The sequence below is a fragment of the Ovis aries genome, chromosome X (assembly GCF_016772045.2).
Source record: "Ovis aries strain OAR_USU_Benz2616 breed Rambouillet chromosome X, ARS-UI_Ramb_v3.0, whole genome shotgun sequence".
NCBI lineage: Eukaryota > Metazoa > Chordata > Mammalia > Artiodactyla > Bovidae > Ovis > Ovis aries.
Genome location: NC_056080.1, coordinates 57,177,748 through 57,204,705, shown reverse-complemented (window position 1 = coordinate 57,204,705; position 26,958 = coordinate 57,177,748). Strand labels below are relative to the sequence as shown.

The window sequence follows — 26,958 nt, the reverse complement described above, 5'->3', positions numbered from 1 at the left end:
AGAGAAGTGAGCAGCCTGACAGACTCTGGGTGTCACAGACCTCCCATCTGAAGCCTCCCACACAGAGGCGCCCCTCCACTCACAGGACAAACTCCTAAACTCTGCTCCTGGCATGGTGTTTCCCAAATGTCTAGCCCATTACATTTCTATGCCTGTTCCCTCCTAGGTAAAATGCAGATAATAATATTGACCTCATATGTTCGTTGTGGGTTAAATGAATTCATGCTATGGAAAGTCTTAAGACACTACCAGGCACACATCCTTGCTTCCTTCACTGGGGAAATACATATCGCTCTGACTCTTCTTCCCCCTTTCCCATGATGTCCAACGCTATTGTTAGTACACAGTAAGCACTGATAAATGTTAAATAAATGTTCGAATCCCATTTTGGTCTGTCCTCTCTATCAGCCTTCCTTCACCGGAAGCCCAGACTTAGCTCTAGTATACAGTAGATGCTAATAAGTGTTGAATGAATGAACAAATCCTAAAGAAATGTGTCTGAGTGTCTTGGGGGCTCCTCCTGGCAGATGCTGACTATACCTTCTCTTTGCTACTGTCCCAGTTCAGAGCCCCTCATAGGCACTTCCTCGGTCCCCCACCCCCCCACCTCCGCCTCGCGGAGCTATTTGTCACCGCTAATTGTGGTGTTGGAGCTGGGCTGTTGGGAGTGGGTGGGTGCAGATGTTCGCTTTGTGGGGCTCCAACCCCAGCCACGCCTCTTTGCCGGATTGACGCGGAATTTGCCAGCTGAGGGAGCCTTTAGTAGGGAGAAGGAAAACAAGCACGCCAGCCAATCAGAAAGTGCCTGGCAAGGCATATAGCCAATCAGAAAGCTCGTAAATCAGAGCTCTGCAGAGGGACGTGCTGGGTGCCCCGGGGCACTGACAGACAAGGGGACAGACATCAAGGCTACAGCAGGGATGGGTATTCGGATACGCACCTTCACTTCTGTCACACCATGGCCACAGTGGAAAATACTGTTTTCCACCACAGGCCACTGAGACTTTGCCTGTGCTGCGCTCTTTGGCCTAGAAGATGCTATGGCCCCACTCCTGGGAAAGAGGCTGATTTATTGAAGTCTGAGAGGTCAGGGGGTCAGAGTGGAACAGAGAGATGTAAGAATTCTCATCCTCAGGGTTCTTTGCAGGGAGGCACGTGTAGACATGGCCGTTTCTCCTCCACCATCACCTTCTGCCCCTGCAGCACATCGCACAGTACCGACGGTTTCCCCCAGAAGGTCACATTCTTCTCACCCTGACCTTCGACTGTGGTAACGGTGGGCCTGGTGCGTTAGTGGGGGTGGGGATGAAGAGGAAAAGCTCAGGGAAGGCAAGAATGGGTTCAACAAACTCTTACTGAGTGGATACATTTATACGTATATTTTTAACTGGGAGATACTGGGCAATTTATCTCCTCTGTGCCTCAGTTTTCCTCATCTGAAAAATGGGGATAATAATACTCTCCTCACTGGGCTGAGGATAAATGAGTTGATTCAAGTAAAGTGCTCAGAGTCATGTCTGGTACACAGTAAGTGCTCAATAAATATTGGTAATTATTGATATGAACTACCATCTCTTACCTTTAAAACCTTTTATTTCTTTCCCCATTGCCTACTGGAAAGAATCCAAATGCCTTGCTTTGGCATTCAAAGCCTTGTTGTTGGGCCCAAATCTCTGCCCCCAGGTCAATCTCTAGTTCTTTCTTCCACTTTATTTAGACTAAGCCCCACGTCCAAAATGGTCTTTGCCTGGGTTATTTCTTCCAGTAGGCAAACCCTCCTCCATTCACTCCCATCCCGATTCTCTCAATCAGTCCTTTCTCCATTCATTCCCTCCCTCTATCAAGTCCTTTGTGCCTCCATTCAACACCCGTAACTCTTCTTCCAGACCCACTCTAAACCCCACACCTGGTGACCAGGTGGCAGGCCTTCCACGAGTTGGGAAGAGGCCACTTAACCTAGTAGTTTGATGTTCGTGGAAATAAGGAAAGGATAAGTGTTTTAACCCTCTCCAACACCTGGGCCACCCTGGCCATCTGGAAACATTTCAGGCAGCTGATTACCTGTGTCCAGGACTCTGCTCACACAGTTTTGATGGTGGGAAAGTGTTTCCCAACCCCTTCCTGCCAGGGGAGGCCCAATCAGCTTCCTGGACCCAGACCCAACATGCCAACCATTCCTCAGATGTCTTCTGTCAGGGTGGAGTGGGCCTGGATCCCTTAGGGGAACCCATGGGATCTGGGTTCTGTGTGTTTGCAACTGTTGCCAAAAAGGCCTTAGAGCATCTTGGGGCACAGGTGACAGAGGGAATGAGAGGGTGAATGGAGGCATGAGTGACTGAATGGGCAAATCAAAGCTTGGGTAACTGAGGAAGCAAAGCATACGGACACAAGAAGGACAGAGTGAATGGGAGAATGGCTGAGTGACTGAAGTAGTGACTGAAGGGCACAGATGTTACTGATTCTCCCCTCAACATCCTCTTTCTCAGCTTCTTTAGTTTCTCCCCTCTTCCTACAACTGGAAGATGGCACTCAGCCAGGCAGGCACCTTGGACCCAGTGACAGAAGCCCTGTTTGGTGGTGACCAACCCTCCTGCCCTATCTCCTGACATATCACTATCATAACCCCCTCCAAGGCACATTGCCCCCTCACTCACGAGAACTTGGGGAGCGTGGCCTGGCAGAGGCGCTGGCGGGTGCGGATGGGGTTGGGTCCACATGGGGGTATGCACAATCCCCAGGTACTCCACTCTGACCAGGAGCCTTTCCCTGCAAAGAGGGGAGAGGTTCCTGAGTCAGATTTAGAGGTCTTGGTGCGGGGGTTGTGAGAGAGAGGCTTCAGGGACATGGGGTCTGCAGCAGAGAGTCAGAAAGCCCCTGTCCCTGCACGGGCTGCCCCACCCTCGCAGCATGGTCCCTGGGGGCACTCACAGGGGCAGCGCTGGATGTTGTAGCAGTGCCGGATATCCTGCTGTTTCCCAACACATCGTTGTCCGTCAAATTTGCGGCCCTTGCAGATCCTGGAGCGTGTCTGCTGGCCTGGGATCTCCTGGCAGCTGATGTGTTTAATGTTTGGGCGGATGCAGTTGCTCCACTCTCCCCAGAGCCCCCACTGTCCATTCACTGCAGAGACAGGGGCAGCTGGTCTTGCACCAAAGAAGGGAGTCAGTGAGGAGGTTCAGAGGAAGGAATGGGGGCTGAGGAAGACAGTGGGAAGGATTGGATGTGGGAAAGGGGGATCAGACATGGAATCAAGGCACTGGGACCAGGAATGGAGGGATTAGAGGCAGGAACAAGTCATTAACAGCAGGAATTGGGCAGCAGAGATGGCCGGGCGCCTTAGGCATGGAAATCGGGCATCTTGGGGTGCTGACCAGGGCAGTGCACAGCCGTGTTGCAGACGTGCGTCCGGGTGGCATCACCGACACAGAAGGGGCCCCCATGCTGGGGTACAGGGTGATCACATGTCCGTTGTTCCTGGATCTGACCCAGGCCGCAGGTCACAGGGCAGGGGCTCACAGCACCCCATGGCCCCCAGCCACCAGCCACTGTTGGGAGGATAGAAGTGAGGAGAAAGGCCACCTCAATCTCCCTGACTCAGCCCCTAGACCCATGAGGCAGACTGCTCCCAAACGAAAAGCTCCATGGTCACATGGTCTCAGATCTCTGTCTCTTGAAATGTCAGAGCAATCTCCACGTAAGTTAAGAGCAGAGGTCTCATACCCCAGTACCTGGGCAAGGTGGCAGGCTGGTGCAGACCCGCTGCTCATAGGCTGACCCTGGGCAGGGATTCCCAGGAGGCTGTGTGGAGGGCTCAGGTGCAGAGCATGTGCGGCTTCGTCTCTCCACAGCTGCATTGGGTCCACCTTGGCAGGTGCCTGAGCAGGGGCCCCAGGGGCCCCAAGCAGCCCAGGCCCCGTGTGCTGTGATGGGGTGGGGGTGGGGAGATACCAAGTGTGGTCATGCATATTGAAGTTTTCACAACATGGAAGTTCCCTGCTGTAACCCCCAGACCCACCCTGGGTGCCCGCATCATTGCCCAGTGGTTGCCCTCACTCACTGGGGCAGACTTGTTTGGTTTCACAGGCCTTTGACTCTTGTGCCTCTCCTGTGCAATGGCCCCCACACTTGGGTGTGGGGCGATTACATGCTCGACGACGAATCTGGGTCCCTCCAGAGCAGGTGACAGAGCAAGCTGTCCAGGGTCCCCAATCGGACCAGCCACCCATCTCTGTGGAAGAGAAAAGAAGGAACAAGATGGAGGTGGTAGTATTATTCAGGGGTCCAGGCTTCCTCATGTACCCCACATCAGCTTATCCTATCCCCACAGTTTCTGCCATACTTGGCCTACCATCATTGCTCATCTGGACTATTGCAGTAGCCTTCACATTGGTCTCTTTGCTTTGCTACTCAGTGCATACAGTTTGTCTTCCTAACAGCAAAAGGGATCTGTCACAAGCCAAATCAGATCACATTTTTCTGCCATCACTACATCACTCAGAATAGAAGCTGACATCCTCACCATGACCTACAGGGGTCAGTCCCCCTCTGACCTCACCTCTCATCACTCTACTCCAACCACACTGGCCTCCTCCTTGACACCTCACAAACATCAAGCACAGTCCCACCTCAGGGCTTTTGCCTTGATTGTTCCCAGTGCCAGATAACTGACAGTGCTCGCCCGCCTTGCTGATCCTCCTCACCAGGACAGCATGGCTGGTCCTCACAGGCCTGTAGCTGCCACTGGAGGGTGCCAGGCTCCACCTTCTCGGGGAGGCATTGGTCATCCCAGCCTATGCAGTGCCGGTGCCGCAGCTGGGAGCCCTCAGTGCAGGTCACTGAGCAGGGGGTCCATGCGGACCACGGTGACCACTGTGGGAGCCTGTAGGGAGAAGCACACGTCCCATTCTGGCAAGGATAGTATATGGGACCAGACTGTGTGTAGGCATAGGCGGGAATGCAGGATAAATGTATGCAGAATGGAATGATGGGAGTACTTACCTCTTAGTGATGTTGGGGGATTGAACAGGAAGAGGAGAACACACAGTGAACACTTATCATTTACCTTCATGATCAGGAATCTGGAGTTACCCTTTGAAGTCTCCCAAGGACAGTGCCAGGCATGCAGTAAACAGGATAAGGACTAGGGGCCCAGAACTGCTGTCAAAAGCCCACCAGGCCACAACTATGCATGGTAGCAGGCAAACAGGAAGTGCTTAATAAATAGCAGCCATCATCCCAATGAGCTCAGGAACCCCACCCCCACCATGGCATAACGCTAAACAGATGAGACCTGTTGACAACTAGGGGCCTAGAGCCGCCTTCAAAAATCCCCAAGCTACACATCCCTGTAGCTGTGTGTATCTGGTATATACACAGTGTATCTGGTGGTGTATCTGGGATATATAGTAAGCAGTTAGAAAATATGTCTGACATATAGAAAGGGCTCAATATATGTCAGCAGGCATTATGATTAAGAAACTAGAGCTACTCTCAAAAATCCTCTACTACTCCCAACATCTGCAGTGAATTGGGATGCTGGAAGTAGTCGATGAATGTGAAGTGTCATTTTAATTTTGAGCCTGGAGTTGCCCTCAGAATTGCCGAAACACTTCCCTTCCTGCAATGTGTCTATACAGTATGAACATGCCTTATGAGCTGTCATCACCATTTATGAGGGCTTGAGCTACCCTCAGAAATAGCCGAGCAGCAACCCACCCACAATGCTTCTGGTATACAAGAAGTGCTCAATATGTGTAAGCCATCTTGGTTCTCAACCAGGGAGGGGTCTTTCACCTGTCTGGAGACACTTGAGTTGCTGCAGATTGCTACTGATAACTAGTGGGAGGCCAGTGATGCGATAACACATTCTGCCCTACACAGGTCAGCCCCCCACAACAAATAATTTTCTGGCCCCTAAGTGTCAACAGAGCCGAGGCTGAGAGACCTGGAGCTACAGCTGTGATCAGGGCCTTGGAGCCATGCTGGAGAATCTGAGAGAAGGCAAGAGCCCAAGTTCTGTGTTACCCCGCATACAGTCCTTTTTGCCTCCCACAAACCCCAGGCTCCCCCTGACCTGCACGCCATACAGAGCTTGCTGCCAGGCTTCTGGAAGGCATAGTTAGCATTGAGACAGCAGTTTTTCATGCTGACCCCTCCCCCAAGGAGGTCCTTGCACTTGCCCGTAGATTCCTCATACTGGGCGAAGCAGAGTACAGAGTCTGAGCCTGTAACAGGGTGGGGGAGCATGGTCAGGGTTGTGAAGGGCCCAGGCACCCCTGGGGGCCAGCTGGACCCCCACCCACTTACCTGTGGCTGGGGTGAGCAGCAGCAGTGGCAGCAGCAGCAGCAGCAGTAGGGCCTGCACTTGGGCGGGCATGTTGAGCACTGTACCCCTGCAGCCCCGCCAGGGAGGAGGCCTGGCTTTATGTGGGCTGACCTGCTCCCAGAGTTAGTGGAAAAGAGGAACCAGGGGCAGGAGGAACTAGGAGGGAGAAGGGCAGTGTGGGAGGGGAGGAGTGGGGGGAGGGCAGGGTATTGTGCTGGTCTCTTCAGCTCCAAACTCTCCTGGCCACCTCTGTCCCTGAGCTTCCTCCTCTCTCTTCTCCCCTCCCTACTTCCTGCCTCACTCTTGTGAGGTCCTGTTGTGTTTGTTACCATATCCCCAGCACCCCAGGCCCCGCCCAGCAGCCCATGGGCACTCAATCAATGCACCTTGGACAAGTTCTGAGGGGGAAATGCAGCCTGGCAGTTGGAAGCAAGATAGAACTTCCTTACTGTGTGACCTTGAGCAAGTCACTTGAACCTCTCTGAGCCTGTTTCCCCACCTATAAAAAGCATGCCCTCTACCACAATGACAGGGCCAACCCCATGGGGGTGCTGAACATTAGTGAAGAGAGCACGGTGTGCTCAGCGTGTCCTGCCTCATTGGGCGGAGCGGGCATCGAGGTAATTGCTTCATCCTCCATCCTGCCTTCACCACCACCCTCCTCTTTCCTGAAAGTGAAGTTCTTCGTGGTCAGCAATGTGGAAGGGAGGTCAGCACAAAGGAAGTGAGAAGGGGAAGTGGCAAGAGTGCACGGAGAATTCAGGACTGAACTGGCGCTATCCACTGCCTCATGGGCAGCTGGGGGTACCTTCAGGTCCCAAGGAGGGGGTGGTTGGCTTGGCCATATTCCATTAACTATCTTGGATAGGTAATAACTGCCCCCCTCCCCAACCCATACACAGCCTACATCATAGGGCATTTTGAGCAGGTCTGGAGTTAAGGTATTTAAAAGTCCTTAGCCTAGTGCCTGGCATACAGCAGGTGCTGTTTGTTAAATACATTGATTAAACATTTATTGAGCAACTACTGGGTGCCAAGTGCTGTTCTGGGCATTGGATGGAGCAGACAATAAGCCGCCCCAAATGCTAGCCCTCAAAGGACTTTTGTTCTAAGAGAGGGAGACAAGGTCACCTCCCTCACAGAAGAGTATCTGTCACTCTCTAGCCCAGAGGCTCTCAAATCTAAGTACGCATGAGAATCATCTGGAAGGTTCATTAAATCCAGACTGCCAGGGCCCACCCGTTTCTGATCCTATAGGTTTGAGGTGGGGCTCAAGAAGGTGAATTTCTAATAAGCCCCAGCTGACACGGATGCTGCTGTTCGGGGACCACACTTTAAGAACCATCATTCTAGTTCCTGACCCTTTTCTCTGTGGGTCTCATGTAGGAAAACTGTTTGTTGTAGTCCTTATTTTACTGTTAATAATTAATTCCAATTCAGCCTAAGCTCCACAGAGCCTTTTTTTTTTTAAATAAGCCTAATGAGTGAAACTCCAGAGCCTGCTTTAAAAACAGAAATCTTTTTAATTAACAAAAAGGAGTCTAAGAAAGCTAGGAAGGCAATGTCTCATTTCCTCTGCATCCATGCAGGAGCACTATTCTGCAAATTAAAACAAGGTTGAATGATTTGATTCGGTCAGGTGTGTTAAAACAGAGCTTTCTCAAGAATATTCGTCTTACTTTACGGGTGATAAGGCGTGTTGACAATTCATATCCGTTACAGATGTGCTGTTTTCTGATAATATAAGCCTGTCTTTGAACAAAGCGGTCTTGTTAAGTTTCCAGGACTTCAGTGCTGTTATCCTATGAAAACAAACTCAAGAAACCTGTAATTCTGGTTGCTTGCTTTATCTAATCATCTGTTGCCCTGGTAATGACGTTATAATCGATACTTCATTTATTCCTAAACTCTGTACCTACTTATTGGTTCCCCTGGGAAGAGGATTGTCGCTACTTTCATCTTCTCCCACACATTTAGGCAATAAAATGACTGCAGATTTCTTATTTAAACAAAGACTGAGAGTCTTATCTCATGTAATCATTGCAACATCACCACGATGCATTTGTTTCTTGTCTGTTGTCCCCACTACAATGCCAGCTCCACAAAGGCGAGATTTGTGTCTGCTTTATTAACCGCTGTATGTGCAGGGCCTGGATGGGCACCAGCAAACAGTAGGTGCTCAATCAACATCTTCCGAATGAGTAAGTAAATGCAATAAACAGTGCTTTCAAGATTCTGAAAAGTGCTTAGAGGAATAATCTGGATTGGAGGTAAAAATGTGATCATCATGGCGGGGAGAAGCAGTGTTTCAAGTGCTGGAACTGGATCAGACAATCTGGAGAGGGCTTGGCTTGTGAAAAGAGGGAAGGGAAGCCCAGGCTAAGCCCTGGGAAAGTCCAGCATTTCACCTTTTGGAGAACTGGGAGAAGCCAACCCAGGGGCCCGAGGAGGAAGAAGACAGCCAGAAGAGAGCTTTCCCCTAAGACTGGCACAATCCATCCACCAGCTCTCACCCACTAATTCAGTTTCAGTCATTCCCTCTTGAGATCTCTTTTCTTTTTTACATATTTATACACACACTTCAGAATTTACAGCCTCTACCATAGCCACATACAAACAAGATCACATACATACTCGAACACACAGCTTCTCTCAGCCACTCTTTCAGGGAGTTGGTTGCTGTCACTGACATCAGCCTGACTGTGGTCTTCTTTCAAGAACAGTTTCCCACACAGTCACGTCATCTAGCCTGTCTCCTTCAGCCAAGGCCACAATGACTCTCACCGGTCAGCTTTGTACATACCCACAGTCATGTGTTTTGATGTTTCAACTGCTCATTCGGGCCATCATTTTCTCATATACACAAGTGTTTGGTGATTTATAGCCACCGCTAGTCCCTCTGGAAGTTCCTTGAACACACATGATCACTCTCTCTCTCACCTCTCCATACTCGTGCCCATTTCACACACCTAGAGTCCCTGACTAGGCTGAATTTCACTCATGCACAATCAGTGTCTCAGACACTGTCTTAGTCACCTAGTCTCACATTTCTTTGCAACCAGCTTTCAACATGCCCAGTCTTTGTTCTACAGTCTTTAAAGTCTCTTTTAGAGTTTTTCACAGACCCTCAGCCTGTCAGACATTCTGTCACAGGTTCAGTGTCACAGTCACTTGCCCTCATTCACCCTTTGACATCCTGTAGTCACTAATTCACAACTGTTACTAGGCTCTCTGCAAGTCTCACACACACAGTTTCTCACAGCTCATCTTAGTTGTTTACACCATCCAGCCAGAGTATCCTGTACATTCAAACACAAATAGAGCCTCCCCGATTTCTTGCACAAACTGACCGCACAGTCTCTCAGTGTCTCATTTGCTCAGCTTCATTTTCTGTTTTTCACCAGCATGTAATCTCTGGTTTACTATATGAAATGTTCCACTCTCACACACTGCTCAGTCATCAGTTTTCTCTCATGTGGCGCTGACTTCCTTCTTTTACTCCTCGCTTCTCACTCACAGTGAAGTGGTCTCTAGCACACTTCCACTCACTCTGTCTCACCATCATCTTCTCTTATACCTCCATGGTCCCTGAACCTGTTGGCTAGATTGGAGTAGTAACTGCATCCATATGCCACTAGGCTCAGGAACACACACACACACACACACACATGCACACGTACACACACATTACAGCCTCTCACACTCTCTCAGCTGCAGCCACTTTTTCTGTTTCTCATGCAGTCTTTGCTAGTGTTTAATCTCACAGAAAGTTTTCATACATACAATCACGCATTCTGGTATCTTAAATCTCAGGCACCCATCTGGCCTCATAGCTATTTTCTCTCATACAATCAACCTCTCACACACACGCTCTCATTACTTTAGTTGATCCAACAGCCTTGCATGAACGGTTTCACACACAACCCATCTCCTAAACACTGAGTCACCTGCCTACTTACAATGAAGTTTCTCACCTATGCACTGTCCCTGACAATCTCCACTGCACTTTCAGGCCTATACAGGCTCTCACATGTTGTTTTGGTTACTCTCTCTTGCTCACCATCAGCTTGTCCAACAGTGACTGATGAGCAGTCCCCACTTCCTTCTCGTAAACATTGTTTCACACAAAGCACCAGTTTCTGGCATAGTATCTTAACCACTCATTCAGTCTTTGTGTTTTTTTACCACCCAGCCACAATTTCTCACATAGACACAATGTCAAGTTTGTGGTTACAACTTCTACTCTCTCAATACATGACTTCACAAATGTACATGTGCAATCACAGCTTGCCAGAGTTTTCTCTTTTTCACACACCTGGTTACCAATCTGTAGTCTTTACTCTTTCTGACACACACCATCATGCTCTCTCTCCCATGATCAATCTCACACCCTTATGGCCTTTCACACAAAGTTGTGCCTTTGCACACAGTTATTCCCAACGGCTTCAGGGAAAAAAATGCTACCAGCCTTCAGCATCACCTTTAAAAATATATATTTACAGGAACAATTCCCCATTCTCTGGGACTCTTAGAAAAAAAATCCATTTGGGAGGAAGTAAAACAAACAGTGGAGACAGGTGTAGCACCGTCCCCCAAATCACCAAGACCCAGGTCCCTAGGCCCGGGCTGGGACGGTGCTGATGGGAGGTGAACCCAGGAGTCCTCTGAACCCACCCTCCTCCAGCCTGGAATTCAGATTGAGCAGGCTTTATGTCCCTTGTTCCTCCCTCCCAACTCCAGGGACACATAAAGGGTCCTTTGTACCCGCCCGCAGGAAAATTGGGGGACTGGGAGGGAGTTGAAAATACACATTTGGTATCAAAAATAAACACTTGGGGGTGGCAGGGAGATCCCCCAAATCCCTTCCTTCCCACCCACCCCATCTCAGATATAGGAAGAGATACCTCCCTCTCCCTTATTGAAAAGCCCTGTTTAAAAATAGATTATACTATCAAAATGGCAGGGGGTGGGGGACAGGGAGACCTGGAGTACTGGCTGAAGGGGCCCCCCAGACGGGGACCACTCCCCCAAAATCCCTCCATTGGGAGGTAACAGGCAGGACCCCAGGAGTTTGGCAGACACAGGAATGGCTTCTCAGGGGGGAGAAGAACAAAAGGGGCATTCCTCCCTGGCCGAAAAGGTGGTTGAGAAAGGACAACCTATCTGAGAGAAAGGCTGGGGAGGTGGAAATTCCCATCTCCAAGGGTGTGAGTCTTCCTTGGCCAAGACTCCCAAACCATTAAATGGCACAAATTCTTCCTGGACCCTTGGGGAAGGCCAGGAATAATAAACTACAACAAGCTAGCTCTTCTACCCATACCCCAAAGTGAAGACAGGGCTCCCTCAGCTCCCCAAGGGCAGGCTGAGAAATAAATAAAGAAAGGCCTGTCTCAAGCCAGACCCCGATTGTCTCATCTTGGGGAAAAAATGTGGAACACGGGGGAGATGCCCTTGCCACCCCCTCCAAAAGAGTTGGGCCAGGCTCCTCCCAGTGGCCTTCAAAAAATAAATAAATAAACCGTCCCCACCACTGCAGTAGGAGACGTATAAGAGCGGCCACTGGGGGACTGATCAAGAAGAGAGAAGTTGTATGTTTTTTTTTGTGGAAGGGTTATTGAGAGATTCTTCTTCCTAAGAATCCCTACCCAACCACAACTGGAGCACGAGTCTGTCAGCTGAACTATGTTTCTCCTTGAGACAGCTGGCTGGAGAGAAGTTCAGGGCATGGAAGGAGTAACCCCAGAAAGGGGTGGTGGTGGTTGTGGTGGTGGTGGTGATAGTCATGGCTTCTGGGGCCCTGGGGAGAGCACCACGGGGGTTGAGAGGCCATCCACGCTGATGGAAGGGATGTGCACCTGCGCGCTGCCACTGGACGGAAACTGAGGACAGAAATAGGGAGAGGTCATGGATGGGGACCGTGCTAGGGTCACTCACACTTTCTGAGATCGGGGAGCTGATCCTACCTGGAAGGAGAGCTTGGCCGGGCTACGGGGTGCAATGGGACTCAGGGTGCTCCAGAAGTGAATGCTGGGGGGCAGCGAGCTGGGCGTCAGCAGCACCGGGGTCTGTGGGGAAGGGATGGTCAGAGCACAAGTGAGCAAGAGGGCAGCTGTGGGAAAACCAAAGGAACTTGGTTCTGGCCCCACCTGATTTCCCACTCATACTTCCAAGATCACTCCTCAAAAGTGCACAGGCCTAGACCATAACTACTGAGGCCATGTCTGTGACAGCTCTGACTTCACACAGACAACTCTAACTCCAGAGGGCCCACCCCAGGCAAGACCACCTCCAAGAGCCCACCCGCTGTTTTCAAACCTCACAATCCCAGTAGCTCAGGATCAACTTCCAACTCTTATCCCTGACCTGCATGCTGCTACTGCTAAGTCACTTCAGTCGTGTCCGACTCTGTGCGACCCCATAGACGGCAGCCTACCAGGCTCCCCCGTCCCTGGGATTCTCCAGGCAAGAATACTGGAGTGGGTTGCCATTTCCTTCTCCAATGCATGAAAGTGAAAAGTGAAAGTGAAGTCATTCAGTCGTGTCCGACCCTCAGCAACCCCATGGACTGCAGCCTTCCAGGCTCCTCCGTCCATGGGATTTTTCAGGCAAGAGTGCTGGAGTGGGGTGCCAGTGCCTTCTCCGCAGACCTGCATAACCTCACAGGAAACCCGCTGAGAAAATCTCAGACCCCAAAAACCCCACTCAGGTTCCTCAAGCCATGCCTCAACCCAGAAACAGTTCCTGCAGAAAGCCTCTTGGTCCCTGCCCACAAAACTCCCCAGAACCGCCCTTCTTTGGACACCTGATCCTTGGCATTGCAGACTCCTCCATCCAGTAGCAATCACGCCTGTCCCTCCACGCAGCCAATCCCACTCGAAGGCTCCACCCTCTCACTCTTTCCGAGGTAATCGCATTGGCCTTCGCGGTAAGTCTCCCTCCCCCACCCCGCGCCACCCCGCCCCAATCCCATTTGTTCCAGGTGCCAGCCCCGCCCCTTCAAAAGTGCTCACCAATGTGTGCGTAGGTAGCAGGGAAGGCGTCAGCGCTGGACCTGGCGCCTGTAGACCTGAACCAGTTCCCGATCCCGGAGTCCGTTCGGGTCCTGGTCCACCCAGCAGGCTCGGGCTGAGTGGAAGCTCCAGGTCCCGGGGCTTCCGGCCCTTCTGAGGCTGGGCAATCTCCGCGCTGGGTGTTGTAGAAGCCGTGAGGCCGCCCACCTGCGCCGCAGTTTCCATTACGACAGCGGACAGCCGGGCTGGCACGCCCTCTGCTGGAGGGACTTCTGGGTCGACTTTGGGCTCAAAGGGCTCGGCCTTGACGGCTTCCAGCACAAACCCCGCCTCCCCACTGGCTGCAGCTTCTAACTCTTCCTTGGGCTCTTCCACTTTGACTTCTGGGGGCAGTGGCCGGCCCAACCCAGGCTCCATGTTTGGCTCTTCGGATTTAAGGTTTGGGGCCTCGGGTGGGGTCAGGATGACCTGGGAGAGGAACGAGTGCAGAAGGGATGCCTAAGGATTCCTGGGGTAGTGAAGCCAGTTATTTCCCATGGAAAGTGGGACCTGAGAATAGGGGCAGGTCCTTTAACAAGATGTGGTACTTTGCCAAGAAAATGGGGCTTCTGGTCCTCTTATCTGGGTTGCCTTCAGGGGTGGGACTCCAGGAAATACTGCCCCCATGTATAAAAGCAGTGGTTCTCAAAAATTTGCTTTATGGACCAGCAGCATACACCTCATCTGGAAATTTGTTAAAAATGTAGACTCTTGGGCCCATCCTCAGACTCACATAAAGAAAAACTCTCGGGGTGTCCCTCAGCACGTCTGTCTTTAAAAGCCCTCTAAGTGCTTTCTGATGAGTGCTAAAAGTGTGAGAGCCAGTGCATTAAGCAAATACATTCAAGGGCACCTACTACATATTGGGTGTACTGCTAATTGTAGTGCACTCAATTTCCTTCTTCCTTCCCAGGGTTTTGAATAGTTTTCCTCCCCATCTCTTTCTCCAAGGGGACTTCTGTGTCTCTCCTTCCATTATATCATCTTTAACAGGACATTATGTCCCTCCTCTTCCCAGTCCCTCTCTTCATTTGGGAACTGTACATCCCTCCTCTTGCTGAAATTCCATATTCCAGTCCTTACCTGCAGAGGCAGGCCAGCCTCCTCAGCTTCCAGGCAGGCCTCCAAGGGGTTTGGACTGGTGCTCCTGCTCCCCGAGGGAGGCACTGCTACTCCTGCAGGGCCGGTGTTGGGGAGCACTGTGGAAGGTCGAGGGTGAGAGGGCGGTTGTGGCTGCAGGGACTGGATGGTGAAGGTGGAATAGAGGCCTGAGCGCATGTAATCATTTCGGCTGCTGCGCGCCAAGCCACCTGGGCCTGCCATTCCTGCACCCTTGAGTGTGCCTGGCTTCCCAGAGGCAGTGTCCCCGGGGATGGCGTGTACAGCTGTGGCGCCTGCATTTGCCAGAGTGGAGGTGACAGACACCTCAGGCTGAGGCGGGCAGTCCTCAGTGGAGCACCCTGCGACCTCAGGGTAGGACACAAACTTGTAGACAAACTTCTGGCCGCTCACTTTGCGGATGATATTCTGGTAAGGGGGAAGAGACAGGATAGAGTGTCTTAGAAGAAAGGGCTAGAGAGAGTGGACGGTGAGGAGTGTCTCCTGGTGTTTTTTTCCCTTCATGCCTCTCCTGTCCTTTTACATATACACTGTCCTTGCTCAGTGTCTGTGTCCCCATAGGGTCCTCTTCCCAGCTTCTTTCACATCTCACTCACCTCTTCATCTGAGGCCTCCTCCCTTCTCCCCTACTTTCTACTACTCTTCCCCAACCCGATTTCCCTGTCTTCTCCTCCAGCTTCTTCCCCTTCTCTGTCTCCCCACTGCATAATCTTTCCTTTAGTCTACTGCCCTTCTCCCTGCCACACCTCAGTCCCATCCATCCCCGTCCAAGTCTCCCTCTGTCATACTCTCATCTTCTGTTAGGTTCCCCCACCCTACCTTAGATACACATGGCCACACCCACTGGCTCCTCTCCACACTGGGACCCAACTAGGGAAGCAGATCTAGGAACAGGCTTTCCTCTTGGCTCCTGGAACCAGGGGTGTCTGTGGGCTAACAGGGCCGGGCCCTGGGGGTGGCTGCCAGGACACAGTTTTGGAGTCTAGCTAATGCAGTAAGACAGGGAAATGAAGTCACTGATATAAATGTTGGAAGAGACTAAATGAATATGGAAGAATATGGTGATGAATTGTTAATAAATATGAATTATTAGAGGATGATTTAAAGCTCTTGACACAGCTGTGAAACAGGGCAAAGTCATCAGGGTGGAGAGGATGAGGAGCCTTATTCTTAATACCACTGGAGAGGTTTAAGCTGAAACAATTGGAAAATGAAGTGACTGATAGCAACTAACAAGAATTTAAAATACTGGTAAAAATACTGTGGGAATCTTAAGGCTGGCTTGGGTGGGTCACAGAGCACGTTTGGGGTATTTCAGGATAGCCCTGGAGGATCTCAGGGATGTTCTAGTGGTTTCAGTGCATAGAGTGAGGCAGACTCATTATGAATAGTGTTCTGGAGGTTTGAGCTAAAGGATTAAAATATAAAAATATAAAAAATATAAATATATTTTAAAAAATGAAATAAATGCTGTAAGCGAGTTAACGGTGGGCAACAGCACCGGTCTAGGGCTGTTCTGAGGGACAAGAGGCATCTGGGGGGCATTAGGGCACCCTGAAGACATCTTCATGTTGGCCACGAATGTCACAGGGTGGGTTTGTGTTTCTCAGAAAAGGAATGAAAAGGGAGACTCATTAATATTGTCTGAGAAGTTTCAGTGTGGGGTGAGAGGAAAGGGAATTGGATGAAGGCAGTCAAAAGGCACAAACTTCCAGTTATAAGAAAAGTAAGTACTAGGGATATAATGTACAACATGATAAATGATTCACACTGCTGTATGTTATATATGAAAGTTAAGAGTGTAAAGAATTTTTTTCCTTTTTATTTTGTATCTGTATGAGCTGGTGGATGTTTATTTAACTTATTGTGATAATTATTTCTTGATGTATACAAGTCAACTCTTTATGCTGTACACCTTAAACTTATACAGTAATGTGTGTCAATCATACTGCAGTAAAACTGGAAGAAGAAAAACATTGTTTTGGAAGTTTCAGGTAAAGAAATAAGAAAATGAAATAACTGGTATAAATGTGAGGGGGGATATCTAGCACTGGTTTGGCAGTCTGAGAGGAAAAGATAAGCAAAATTTATAATTTTAGCTACAGGAATAAGATGATAAAATAAAACAACTGATATAAATATTGGAGAGGACTGGTGTTGCTCTGGGAATACAAGAGGATGGGGTGTGGAGCGGGCATTATACACGTTGTTTTGGAGGTCTTAGCTAACGAAATCAAATATGAAAAGAATTGATAAAAATGTTGAGGGCCTTGGAGGATGAGATAAGCAAAGGTTAGGATAATGCTATCATGGAGACTTTGATTCTAAGAATAAGGCTATTCTAGAATTCTTATTCTGGGATAAGAGCAGACCATGAAATACCTGGGGGAACCCAGGACTGTTCCAGGATGAGGAAGACTCATTATTAATAGTGTTTTCAAAAGTTTTGGTCAGAGGAATAAGGAATAAGGCAAGAAAATGAAATGTTGTGTGGGGTGTGGTTGGGACAGAAGGACTCTGGGGATCTCAGAAAGAATGGAGTGAGTAGGGGGTCAGTATTAATGTTGCTTTGAAGGTTTTAGCCAAAGTTAAAATACAAGAAAATAAAATAACTGGAATAAATGCTTGGGGGCCCCAACATTGGTCTGAAAGTACCAGAGGATGGGGTAAAAAATGGTAAATTTTAATACTGTTTTCAAAACTAGAGCTAGATCAAATTAAGACAAGAAAATGAAATAACTGGTATAAATGTTTGCTGGTGTGGGGGGCGGGGGAGTGGGGTCCCAGCCCTGGTCTCAGACACCTTACCTTGTCATAATAGTACCGCAAAGCCCGGCTGAGCTTGTCATAGTTCATGTTGGTCTTATTCTTGCGCAGCCCCCACAGCCGGGCCACCTCCTCAGCGTCCACCAGCTTGAACTCACCGCCATCCCGTGAGGTCCAGGAGATGATGTGGCCATTGCCTTGCTCTCTTAGCAGCTGCAGCAGAAACTGCCACAGCGTCACAGAAGGGTCCATCGCTGGGGAAGTACTCACGCCATCCCAGGGATACCTGGAGGGCAGACAGCTCAGAACTAAGAGGCTGTGAGTATATAAAGGGGAAGAGGTCAGTAGGAGAAAGATTCCTTTCTTTCCACCTTGCCTCCACCTCTGTCCTCAGCTACCACCATCATTCCCTGAGTACCCTCAGCCTGGCTTTGGATTATGGAAGGGTGGGATGAGAATTTTGGAAATGATACGACAGTGTGAATGTGTTCTGCCTGTGGGACAAATGTGAACCTCTGGGGGCCAAAGGGCAGACTGTGCTAGGCAGAATAATGTCCCCTACCCAAATATGTCCACGTTCTAATTTCTGGAAACTGTGAATATGTTACATGGCAAAAGGAACTTTGCAGATGGATTTAAGGTTATGGACCTTAAGCTAGAGAGATGTTTGGGTGAGCTCAATCTCATCACATGAAGCTTCCAGAAAGGAAAGTAGCCCTGCTAACACCTGGATTTTAGCCTGGTGAGACCTGTGCTGACCTTCTGACCTCCAGAACTCTTAAGAGAATAATTTGTATTGTTTTAAGCAGTTAAACACAAGCTGGAATCAAGACTGCTGAGAGAAATATCAATAACCTCAGATATGCAGATGACACCACCCTTATGGCAGAAAGTGAAGAAGAACTAAAGAGCCTTTTGATGAAAGTGAAAGAGGAGAGTGAAAAAGCTGTCTTAAAACTCAACACTCAGAAAATGAAGATCATGGCATCTGGTCCCATCACTTCATGGCAAACAGATGGGGAAACAGTGGAAACAGTGACAGACTTTATTTTGAAGTCACTGAAGATGGTAACTGCAGCCATGAAATTAAAAAATGCTTCCTCCTTGGAAGAAAAGTTATGACCAACCTAGACAGCATATTAAAAAGCAGAGACATTACTTTGCCAACAAAGGCCCATCTAGTCAAAGCTATGGTTTTTCCAGTAGTCATGTGTGGATAAGAGTTGGACTATAAAGAAAGCTGAGCGCCAAAGAATTGATGCTTTTGAACTGTGGTATTGGAGAAGACTCTTGAGAGTCCCCTGGACAGCAAGGAGATCAGTCCATCCTAAAGGAATAAGTCCTGAATATTCATTGGAAGGACTGATGCTGAAGCTGAAACTCCAATTCTTTGGCCACCTGATGGGAAGACTGACTTATTTGAAAAGACCCTGATGCTGGGAAAGATTGAAGGTGGGAGAAGGGGATGACAGAGGATGAGATGGTTGGATGGCATCACCGACTCAATCAATGGACATGAGTTTGAGTAAACTCCGGGAGTTGGTGATGGATAGGGAGGCCTGGTGTGCTGCAGTCTATGCAGTTGCAAAGAGTCGGACACAACTGAGTGACTGAACTGAACTGAAAGGAGTTAAAAGTTTGTGATAATTTGTTACAGCATGAATAGAAAACCAGAGCAATGCCCCTCACCTGAATATTTTCATTTGCACCTTCTACCACATCAAATACCAAGTTTCCCAGGAGGTTCCCTCTGTCAGCACCTCATAAAGGCTGTTTACTCCATGCTGGGTTCCCTTCCTCTGCTTTCAAGTCTTCTCCTTTGTTCAAGTCTCAGCCCCAAGGAGCCTTGACTTTATGAAAATTCCTGACACTGAAATGTCTGCTCTCTTCTGTCTGTCTACCCCATGCTCCTCTGACCTGTTCCTTTCCTTCTGATTCTCCTTCTTGACAACAGCAGTAATGAACATCTACTGAGTGCTAAATATGTGCCAGGCATTGTACCAATTAGAGGCAATATGGCCTATTGGACGATGACCCGGGCTCCAGAGCCAGACTGCCAGGGCTGGAATCCTCATTCTGCTACTTATTAGCAGTGTGACCCTGGGTGTGTTCTTTAACCTCTTTGGGCCTCATTTTTTCCATCTCTAAAATAGATGATAATACCACCTAGCTCACAGGGTTATTGTACAGTAAATATACTATGCCTGGGGTATGATAAGCTCTTACCATTTCTAATTTGTTCCTAATTCTTTATCTGCTATACAGAATATCCATTTCTAATTTGTTCCTTACTCCTTTTCTGCTACTCTAAAACCTGATTTGAAACAAAGTAAGGCCTTTTGTGGTCTTTATGGATCTTCACTTGGTGTGATTGTTCATACATCTTGCTGCAGAAATCTGAATGTAGCTGATTACAGAGCCCACTAAGAGTATTACGTAACATCTCGTATGTGTACCTTGTTACTTTTCTAAAATCTGAAAAATTCAAAATTGTGAAACACATCTGGCCCCAAGGGTTTTAGATAAGGGCATGTAGACCTCGATTGCTATTTTTACAGCTATTGACTCATTTCTCTCTCATCACAACGTTGGAAAATAGGTACTCTTATTATCTCTAATTTATAAAGGAGGAAGCTGAGGCACAAAATGTCTAAATGACATTTACATACCACGCAGCTCTAAGTGGCAGAGTCAAGATTTGGACCCAGCCAGCCAAGTTCCAGTTGTCTGAGCTTTTTAACCATTAGACTAAACTGCCTCTCATACTGACTATTCCCTCAGCATGTCATGCACAGAATAGGACCTTCCCTGGCCTTCTTCCCCCCCAACCTATTAACTGCTCGTTTTGCTGAGTGTGAGTTGGAAATAAACATGAACTTCCTATTCCTTAAGGAAAGAGTTTTTATCAATCACCCAGCTGGGACTGCTGGGTTAAGAAAGAACATCTTTCTATAATTTATAGCTTGAGTCTTTAATCTGTAATGAAATACAGTCTGATCCTCTTATGTCTGAGCTGTTTCGAAGTTCATTTGGCAGACACAGTTTCAGGCAATTATGTAAGTCATAAGGCCACAAAGTATCCAGATTACAGTCCCGTCATCAGAAACCTTGCTTGGTTTATTTGGAAGGCCTGTTTGTTTCAGAGGCAGAGAGTCCACTGTGACTCCTGGTGGTGACAACAGGCAATTTTACCAGTTCCCCTTTCAGCAGCCACAGAATCTATCACTTAAGGTGAAACCTGACAGTTGGCTTCAAGCCTCAGCAGCACACGAGGTTTTGTATTTTGTTTATTATCACATCTCCCACATAATCCCTAACAAGAGTTCTAGTCATATGCCTCTCTCAGATGCATTTACTTCTCTTTATTTCATTCATTTAGCAAGCATTTATAGAGGGCTTGCTGTGGGCCAGGTGCTGGGGAGACAGCAGTGGATACAACAAAAATCCCTGCTCTGGCATAACTCCCATTTTAGTGGGGAAGACAGACAAGAAGCAAGATAAACAAGAATTCTTCAGACGGTGATAAGAGGTCTGGAAAAAAACAAAGAAGCAGGGAGAAGTTACTTTCTGAAAAGGTATTCACTGTGGAGGTGATATTTGAGCAAAGACCTAAGAGAGGTGAAGGTGTCAGTTTTGTGACAACCTGGAAAGCAGTCATCCAGGCAGAGAAAATAGCTCTGGTGAAGGACCCTGAGGCTGGAGAGCCTGGCAGGTCAGAGGAAGGCAAAGAAATCTGGCACGGTCAGAGAGAAAACAGTGAAGGGAAAGTATCAGCACTAGGACCTGAGAGCAGAGGGGCAATGGAGGCCAGACTGTGTGAGGCTCTTTTAGGCCAGGAAGGGCTTTGACTTGACTGAATAAGATAGGAGCCATGAGATGGCTGTGAGCAGAGAAGTGACAGGCTGGGACTTGGATTTTAACAGACCCTCAGGCTGTTGTGAGGAGAACCAGCTGTAGGGGCTGAAGAGGCTACTGCAATAGTCCACGTAAGAGATGGTGGTGTTAGCAGTGGAACTGGTGAGAAGCGGCTGAGTTCTGGATAAAACCTGAAGACAGAACGAATGGAATTTGTTGACAGATAGCACTAGGGGTGGTGTGGGGTGAGAGGTGACTCTAGGTTTGTGGCCTGATCACCTGCGATAGGGGCCCTGCGGGAGAGCATGTTTTGAAGGGAGAACATGGGGTCAGATTTAGAAATGGTCAGTCTCAGAGGCCTGTGAGACACCTACATGTATGCCAGGAATAATATTACCAATTTAAAAAACAGGAACCAGCCACATAGCCCTTACCATTTTAGTCATTTGACTCATTCAATCCTCAAACCAACATCATGGGTGGTCACTCTTATTACCCTCCCATGTTCCAGGTGAGGAAATGGAGGCACAGAGAAGTAATACAACTTGCCTAAGATCACAAAGAGACAGGGATCAAACTCTGGCAGTTTGGCTCTAGGCAGTGATCCTAGCCACTTTGTTCCACCTGCTCTCTATAGAGCAAAACTGAAGGGTAAGATCCTTGAGGGGGACAGGAATGCTATTTTACACAGGGTGTTCAGGGAGGGCTTCCCTGAGGAAGTGACATCTGAGTAGAAATCTGAAGGAGGGGAGGTAGCAAGCCATGCTGACATCTGTGGGAAGGGTCTTTCAAGCACAGGGAACAGAATGTACAAAGGCTCTGAGGTGGACTGAAGCTTGGCATGTTACATCGTGGGCACCCTGAGTTCATCCAGTTCCCATCTCTAAGGATATGCATGTGCTGTTCTCCCTGCCAGGAGTGTCCTTCCCTCTTTTCAACATACGATGAACCCTTTATTACACACATCATTAAGTTCTGAGATCTCCCAGGCAGAATTAATTCTTCCTCTGTGTGATGAATAACCTGTCTACCCCAGCAGATCTTTCTTCTCTCTGGCTTGCCAGCCTCATACTCCTCTATCCTGTTCTAGCTCTGTGACCATGAGCAAGTTACTCAACCTCTCTGGGTCTGTTCCTGTACCTATAAAATGGGGGATATGCCACTCTCAAAGTTAAGTATCTTCAAGATACACCTACTCTGAAAGGTTTCTGGGAGGATTAAATGTCAGTATATGCCAACATCCGCTGGATTATCGAAAAAGCAAGAGAGTTCCAGAAAAACATCTATTTCTGCTTTATTGACTATGCCAAAGCCTTCGACTGTGTGGCTCACAATAAACTAGGGAAAATTCTGAAAGAGATGGTAATACCAGACCTCTGACCTGCCTCTTGAGAAACCTGTATGCAGGTCAGGAAGCAACAGTTAGAACTGGACATGGAACAGGCTGGTTCCAAATAAGGAAAGGAGTACGCCAAGGCTGTATACTGTCACCCTGCTTATTTAACTTATATGCAGAGTACATCAATAACCTTAGATATGCAGATGACACCACCCTTATGACAGAAAGTGAAGAAGAACTAAAGAGTTCTTGATGAAAGTGAAAGAGGAGAGTGAAAAAGCTGGCTTAAAGCTCAACATTCAGAAAACTAAGCTCATGGCATCCGGTCCCATCACTTCATGGGAAATAGATGGGGAAACAGTGGAAACAGTGGCTGACTTTATTTTGGGGGGCTCTAAAATCACTGCAGATGGTGATTGCAGCCATGAAATTAAAGGTAAGGTCAGAGAAGTTATTTGTTTTATTAATTCACAAGGCAACCCACTCCAGTATTCTTGCCTGGAAAGAAAGTTATGACCAACCTAGACAGCATTATTAAAAAGCAGAGACATTATTTTATCACCAAAGGTCCATCTAGTCAAGGCTATGGTTTTTCCAGTAGTCATGTATGGATGTGAGAGTTGGACTATAAATAAAGCTGAGTGCCGAAGAATTGATGCTTTTGAACTGTGGTGTTGGAGAAGACTCTTCAGAGTCCCTTGACTGCAAGGAGATCCAACCAGTCCATCCTAAAGGAGATCAGTCCTGAGTGTTCACTGGAAGGACTGATGTTGAAGCTGAAACTCCAATACTCTGGCCACCTGATGGGAAGAGCTGACTCATTTGAAAAAACCCTGATGCTGGGAAAGATTGAGGGCAGGGGGGGAAGGGGATGACAGAGGATGAGATGGTTGGATAGCATCACTGACTCAGTGGACATGAGTTTGGGTAAACTCTTTGAAGTTGGTGATGGACAGGGAGGCCTGGCGTGCTGCAGTTCATGGGGTCACTAAGAGTCGGACACGACTGAGCAACTGAACTGAACTGATATGTAAAGGACTTATGCTCCAGCCACGCTGGCCTCCTTCATGGCCCTTGAACACGCCAGGCACAATCCCTCCTCAGAGCCTTTGCATTGGCTGTTCCTTCTGCCTGGTACACTCTTCCCTTACACATCATGGGTCCCTTCCTGAACTCCTTTAAGCCTTAATTCAAGTGTCACCTTCTAAATGAGGCCTGCCCTGTGCCTAAGATTCTAACCACCCTGATACTCTATTCCAACCTTCCCTTCTTCACTTTCGCTCCTTAGCACTTGTCTAACATACTAATTAGACTGACTTATTTATATAGTCTGCACTCTTAGCAAATGTCTGTTCCACAAAGGCAGGGATTTCCGCCTGTTTTGTTCCCTTTCATATCCCCAGCACCTAGAAGAATGCCTGGTGCTCAGTAAGTGTTTGTTGAATAAACAGTCCTGACTGACTAGCCTCTTAACTAACTCTCTTACGCCCTCTTCATCTCCATCTGTCCCCAACTCTGATTTGTCTGAAATTGTTATTTTCTTCATTCATTTGTGCAATAAATTCTTATCAAGTACTAGGTAAGTAATTTTAGGTGTTGGAGACTAGCAGTGAATAAGCAGACAGAAAGAGTTCCTCATGGGACTCCCATTTTAACGGGGAAAGACAATAAATATGATAAACTGGTGAACAGAGTGCCTGACAGTGATAAAGGGCAAAAACACAAATAAAGCAGAAAAAGGGCCTGAGTCCTGCTAGGTGTGCAGGTTCAGATGGTCAGGGACAGGTGACATTTGAACAGAGTCCTGAAAGGAACCATGCAGAGATGGGGGTAGACTGTTCCAGGCAGAAAAAATAGCCAAGGCAAAGACCCCAAGGCTGGATTTCTCCTGGTGTTTCTGAGGATGAGTGAGGTCATTGTGGCTGGAAGAGAGTTAGGGGTGGGTAGGAGGTAAGGTCTGGAGAAGGCAGTGGCACCCCACTCCAGTACTCTTGCCTGGAAAATCCCATGGATGGAGGAGCCTGGTAGGCTGTAGTTCATGGAGTTGCTAGGAGTCGGACACGACTGAGCAACTTCACTTTTACTTTTCACTTTCATGCATTGGAAAAGGAAATGGCAACCCACTCCAGTGTTCCTGCCTGGAGAATCCCAGGGACGGGGGAGCCTGGTGGGCTGCTATCTCTGGGGCCGCACAGTCAGACACAACTGAGGCGACTTAGCAGCAGCAGCAGCAGGAGGTAAGGTCAGAGAAGTTATTTGTTTTATTAATTCACAAGGCAACCCACTCCAGTATTCTTGCCTGGAAAATTCCATGGACAGCGGAGCCTGGCAGGCTACAGTCCATGGGGTCGCAAGAGAATAGGACATGACAGAGCAACTCCACACGCACATTCCTTATTTACCCTGGAGGGGATTCTAGTTCTGATGCCCCCACTTTACCAATGAGGAAACAGGAGAAGAGAGAGAGTGGTTAAATCACAAAGGTCACATAGCTGCTGGAATCGGGTGTGGATATGTCCTGAGACAAGGTGTGGAATGGAGACAGCTGAGGGAACAGCAAAAACCAAAGCGTGGAGATAGGAACTAATTTGGTTTTTTAAAGAATGAGGCCTCAAGTGGGGTGAGATGAAGCGAGAGAGGAAAGCATCAAAAATTATCCTATGTTCTGAGGAGCAATCTAATCTGATACCTACTGGATCACCTTTGAGTAAGGTATCCCTATGCTGAACTTCCCTCAATACCTATCTTAAAGGTTGCATTAAATGAGCTCATTAACATAAAGCATTTTGCCTGGTACAAGTAGGTGCTCAATAAATGTTAGCTTCTATTGGCAATATCACTATCACTAATGTATTCATTTACTGGAGTGAGGTAGGATGTCTCAGTGGTTAAAAGTGTGTATGAGAAAGTGTGTTCTAGGGTAAAAAAGACTTAAGTTCAACAAGCACACAGGCTGATCCACGATTAAGGAGGGAGGGTGGCAGGGAAGGCCATGGACTGATCCACCACCATGAAAGAAGGGGGAAAATAAAAGCACACATGTTGACCCTCCTGGAGGGATTACAAGGCACTGGACTCATAGGATGTTATACCAGAAGGGAAGGGTGTGAACGCAAGCACATGGGTGGCAGGAAGGCCAATGGACAGATCCACAGTAAAGGTGTGTATGTGTGTAAAGGCTCACCTTGTTTACTAGGAGCAAGGAGATCAGAAAGCACATTGACTCCTGCACAATAGTGGAGAGCCATCCCACAGACTGATTAAAAGGAGAGGAGGACAAGGCCATGGACTGGGCTACTGAAAATGGGGAGATAAAAACGCATTAAACTGATCCACTCTTAAGGAAGGGAGAAGCCCAAGGAATGGAGTGACAGTCTACAAAAAAGGGAGAATAGGGCAACGGACTAATAAGCAGGGGCACGTGAAAAACACGCATGTAGACGGATCCACTGTAAAGTGGTGTGTGTGTGATAAATCCATGAACTGATGCACTGGAGGCACGAATACAAGTTCACAGATTAACTCATTGTTTGGTGGGGGGGGGTGTACAACGCTACGGATTGACTAACTACAGGAACAGTAAGGGTGGAAAAACAAGGCCACAGAAAGGGCCCCTGAAAGTTGAGGACAGGAGAAATACAAACACTCAGATGCACCTACGGTCAAGGAGTCGGACACTGCCGGAAACTGGTTCCCTATAAGCGTGGGGTGGGGGGCAAGACCACAGACCAGTCTACTGTAAGGTGGGGTGGGGAGAAACACAAGCACGAAGACTGATCCATTATAAAACAGAAAGGGGGGTTAGGCCACGGTCAGATCCACTACAAGGGGCGATGGGAGGGGACTATGCCACAGGCAAGTCCACCAGCCGTAGTGGCGGCGGTGGGGAGCCGAACACCAGCAGGGCTTGGGCCAAGCCACATCTCCCGCCCCCCCCCCCCACCCCGCGGGGGCGGGAAGGATACTTGGGGTCATGGACCGGGCCCTCCAACCTCCAGGCCCCGGACTCACCTGTGCGTAGAGGAGCGGCGGTGTTGGCAGCTCCGGGGGGCGGGGGCTCCATGCGCTGCCCCACCGCCCCCCAGGCCCGGGCTTCCGAGGCGGAGGCGGCGGCGGCGGAGGTGGCAGCGGCGGCGGCGGCGGCGGCAGCACCTAGAAGCCGCCCCTGCGTTTCTTCACCGCTCACGTGGGCCCGTGAAGGAGGAGCCGAGCGTTCTGCCGCTCGCTAATTGGCCAAAGTACCATGGATCGACCGCGCGGCTTCCAGGGCTGGGGAGGCGGACACTGCTCCACAGACCTATGCTGTGATTGGCCCGAGGGGAACTGATGGAACGCTGATGGCCGCCTGGGTTCCGAAGAGGAGAGCTCGGCCCTGAGGTGCTTCACGCTGATTGGCTCAAGACAGACTGATAGGCCGGGGGCGATTGACAAGGTTTTGGGGGCGCCTGCCTCGCATGGATTGGCCTATATGGGATTGATGGAAGACAGCCAGCCTCTGAGGATAC

At 48.8% G+C, this 26,958-nt stretch overlaps 3 protein-coding genes across 3 annotated transcripts in view; 1 reads left to right on the top strand and 2 right to left on the bottom strand.

The window, feature by feature from the left end:
- ZNF81 (zinc finger protein 81) overlaps window positions 1–26,958 on the top strand; it is a 746,478-nt gene that overhangs the window by 259,390 nt on the left and 460,130 nt on the right. The window lies entirely within an intron of this gene.
- On the bottom strand, window positions 1,051–6,428 carry CFP (complement factor properdin). Its single transcript, XM_004022127.5, has 9 exons — window positions 6,307–6,428; window positions 6,074–6,224; window positions 4,701–4,879; window positions 4,058–4,228; window positions 3,729–3,920; window positions 3,372–3,545; window positions 2,929–3,120; window positions 2,655–2,766; window positions 1,051–1,282 (listed from the first exon to the last, which is right to left on the bottom strand). Exons 1-9 carry the CDS (start codon window positions 6,374–6,376, stop codon window positions 1,132–1,134), a joined length of 1,392 nt encoding a protein of 463 aa, XP_004022176.2. The 5' UTR covers window positions 6,377–6,428; the 3' UTR covers window positions 1,051–1,131.
- ELK1 (ETS transcription factor ELK1) lies at window positions 10,802–26,641 on the bottom strand. Its single transcript, XM_027963288.3, has 6 exons — window positions 26,465–26,641; window positions 17,302–17,545; window positions 14,458–14,901; window positions 13,336–13,803; window positions 12,289–12,390; window positions 10,802–12,204 (listed from the first exon to the last, which is right to left on the bottom strand). Exons 2-6 carry the CDS (start codon window positions 17,509–17,511, stop codon window positions 12,106–12,108), a joined length of 1,323 nt encoding a protein of 440 aa, XP_027819089.1. The 5' UTR covers window positions 17,512–17,545; window positions 26,465–26,641; the 3' UTR covers window positions 10,802–12,105.

Coding starts and splice junctions, on each gene's coding strand:
- ELK1 (XM_027963288.3), bottom strand. CDS start 17,511: ATGGACCCTTCTGTGACGCTGTGGCAGTTTCTGCTGCAGCTGCTAAGA. Junction 13,804..14,457: donor AGGCTGGCCTGCCTCTGCAG/GTAAGGACTGGA, acceptor TTCCTCTCCCAG/GTCATCCTGACCCCACCCGA. Junction 12,391..13,335: donor TGCTACCTACGCACACATTG/GTGAGCACTTTT, acceptor CCTTCCCCACAG/ACCCCGGTGCTGCTGACGCC.
- CFP (XM_004022127.5), bottom strand. CDS start 6,376: ATGCCCGCCCAAGTGCAGGCCCTACTGCTGCTGCTGCTGCTGCCACTG. Junction 6,225..6,306: donor GCTGCTCACCCCAGCCACAG/GTAAGTGGGTGG, acceptor ACCCTGTTACAG/GCTCAGACTCTGTACTCTGC. Junction 2,767..2,928: donor CAACATCCAGCGCTGCCCCT/GTGAGTGCCCCC, acceptor CCCTCTTTGCAG/GGAAAGGCTCCTGGTCAGAG.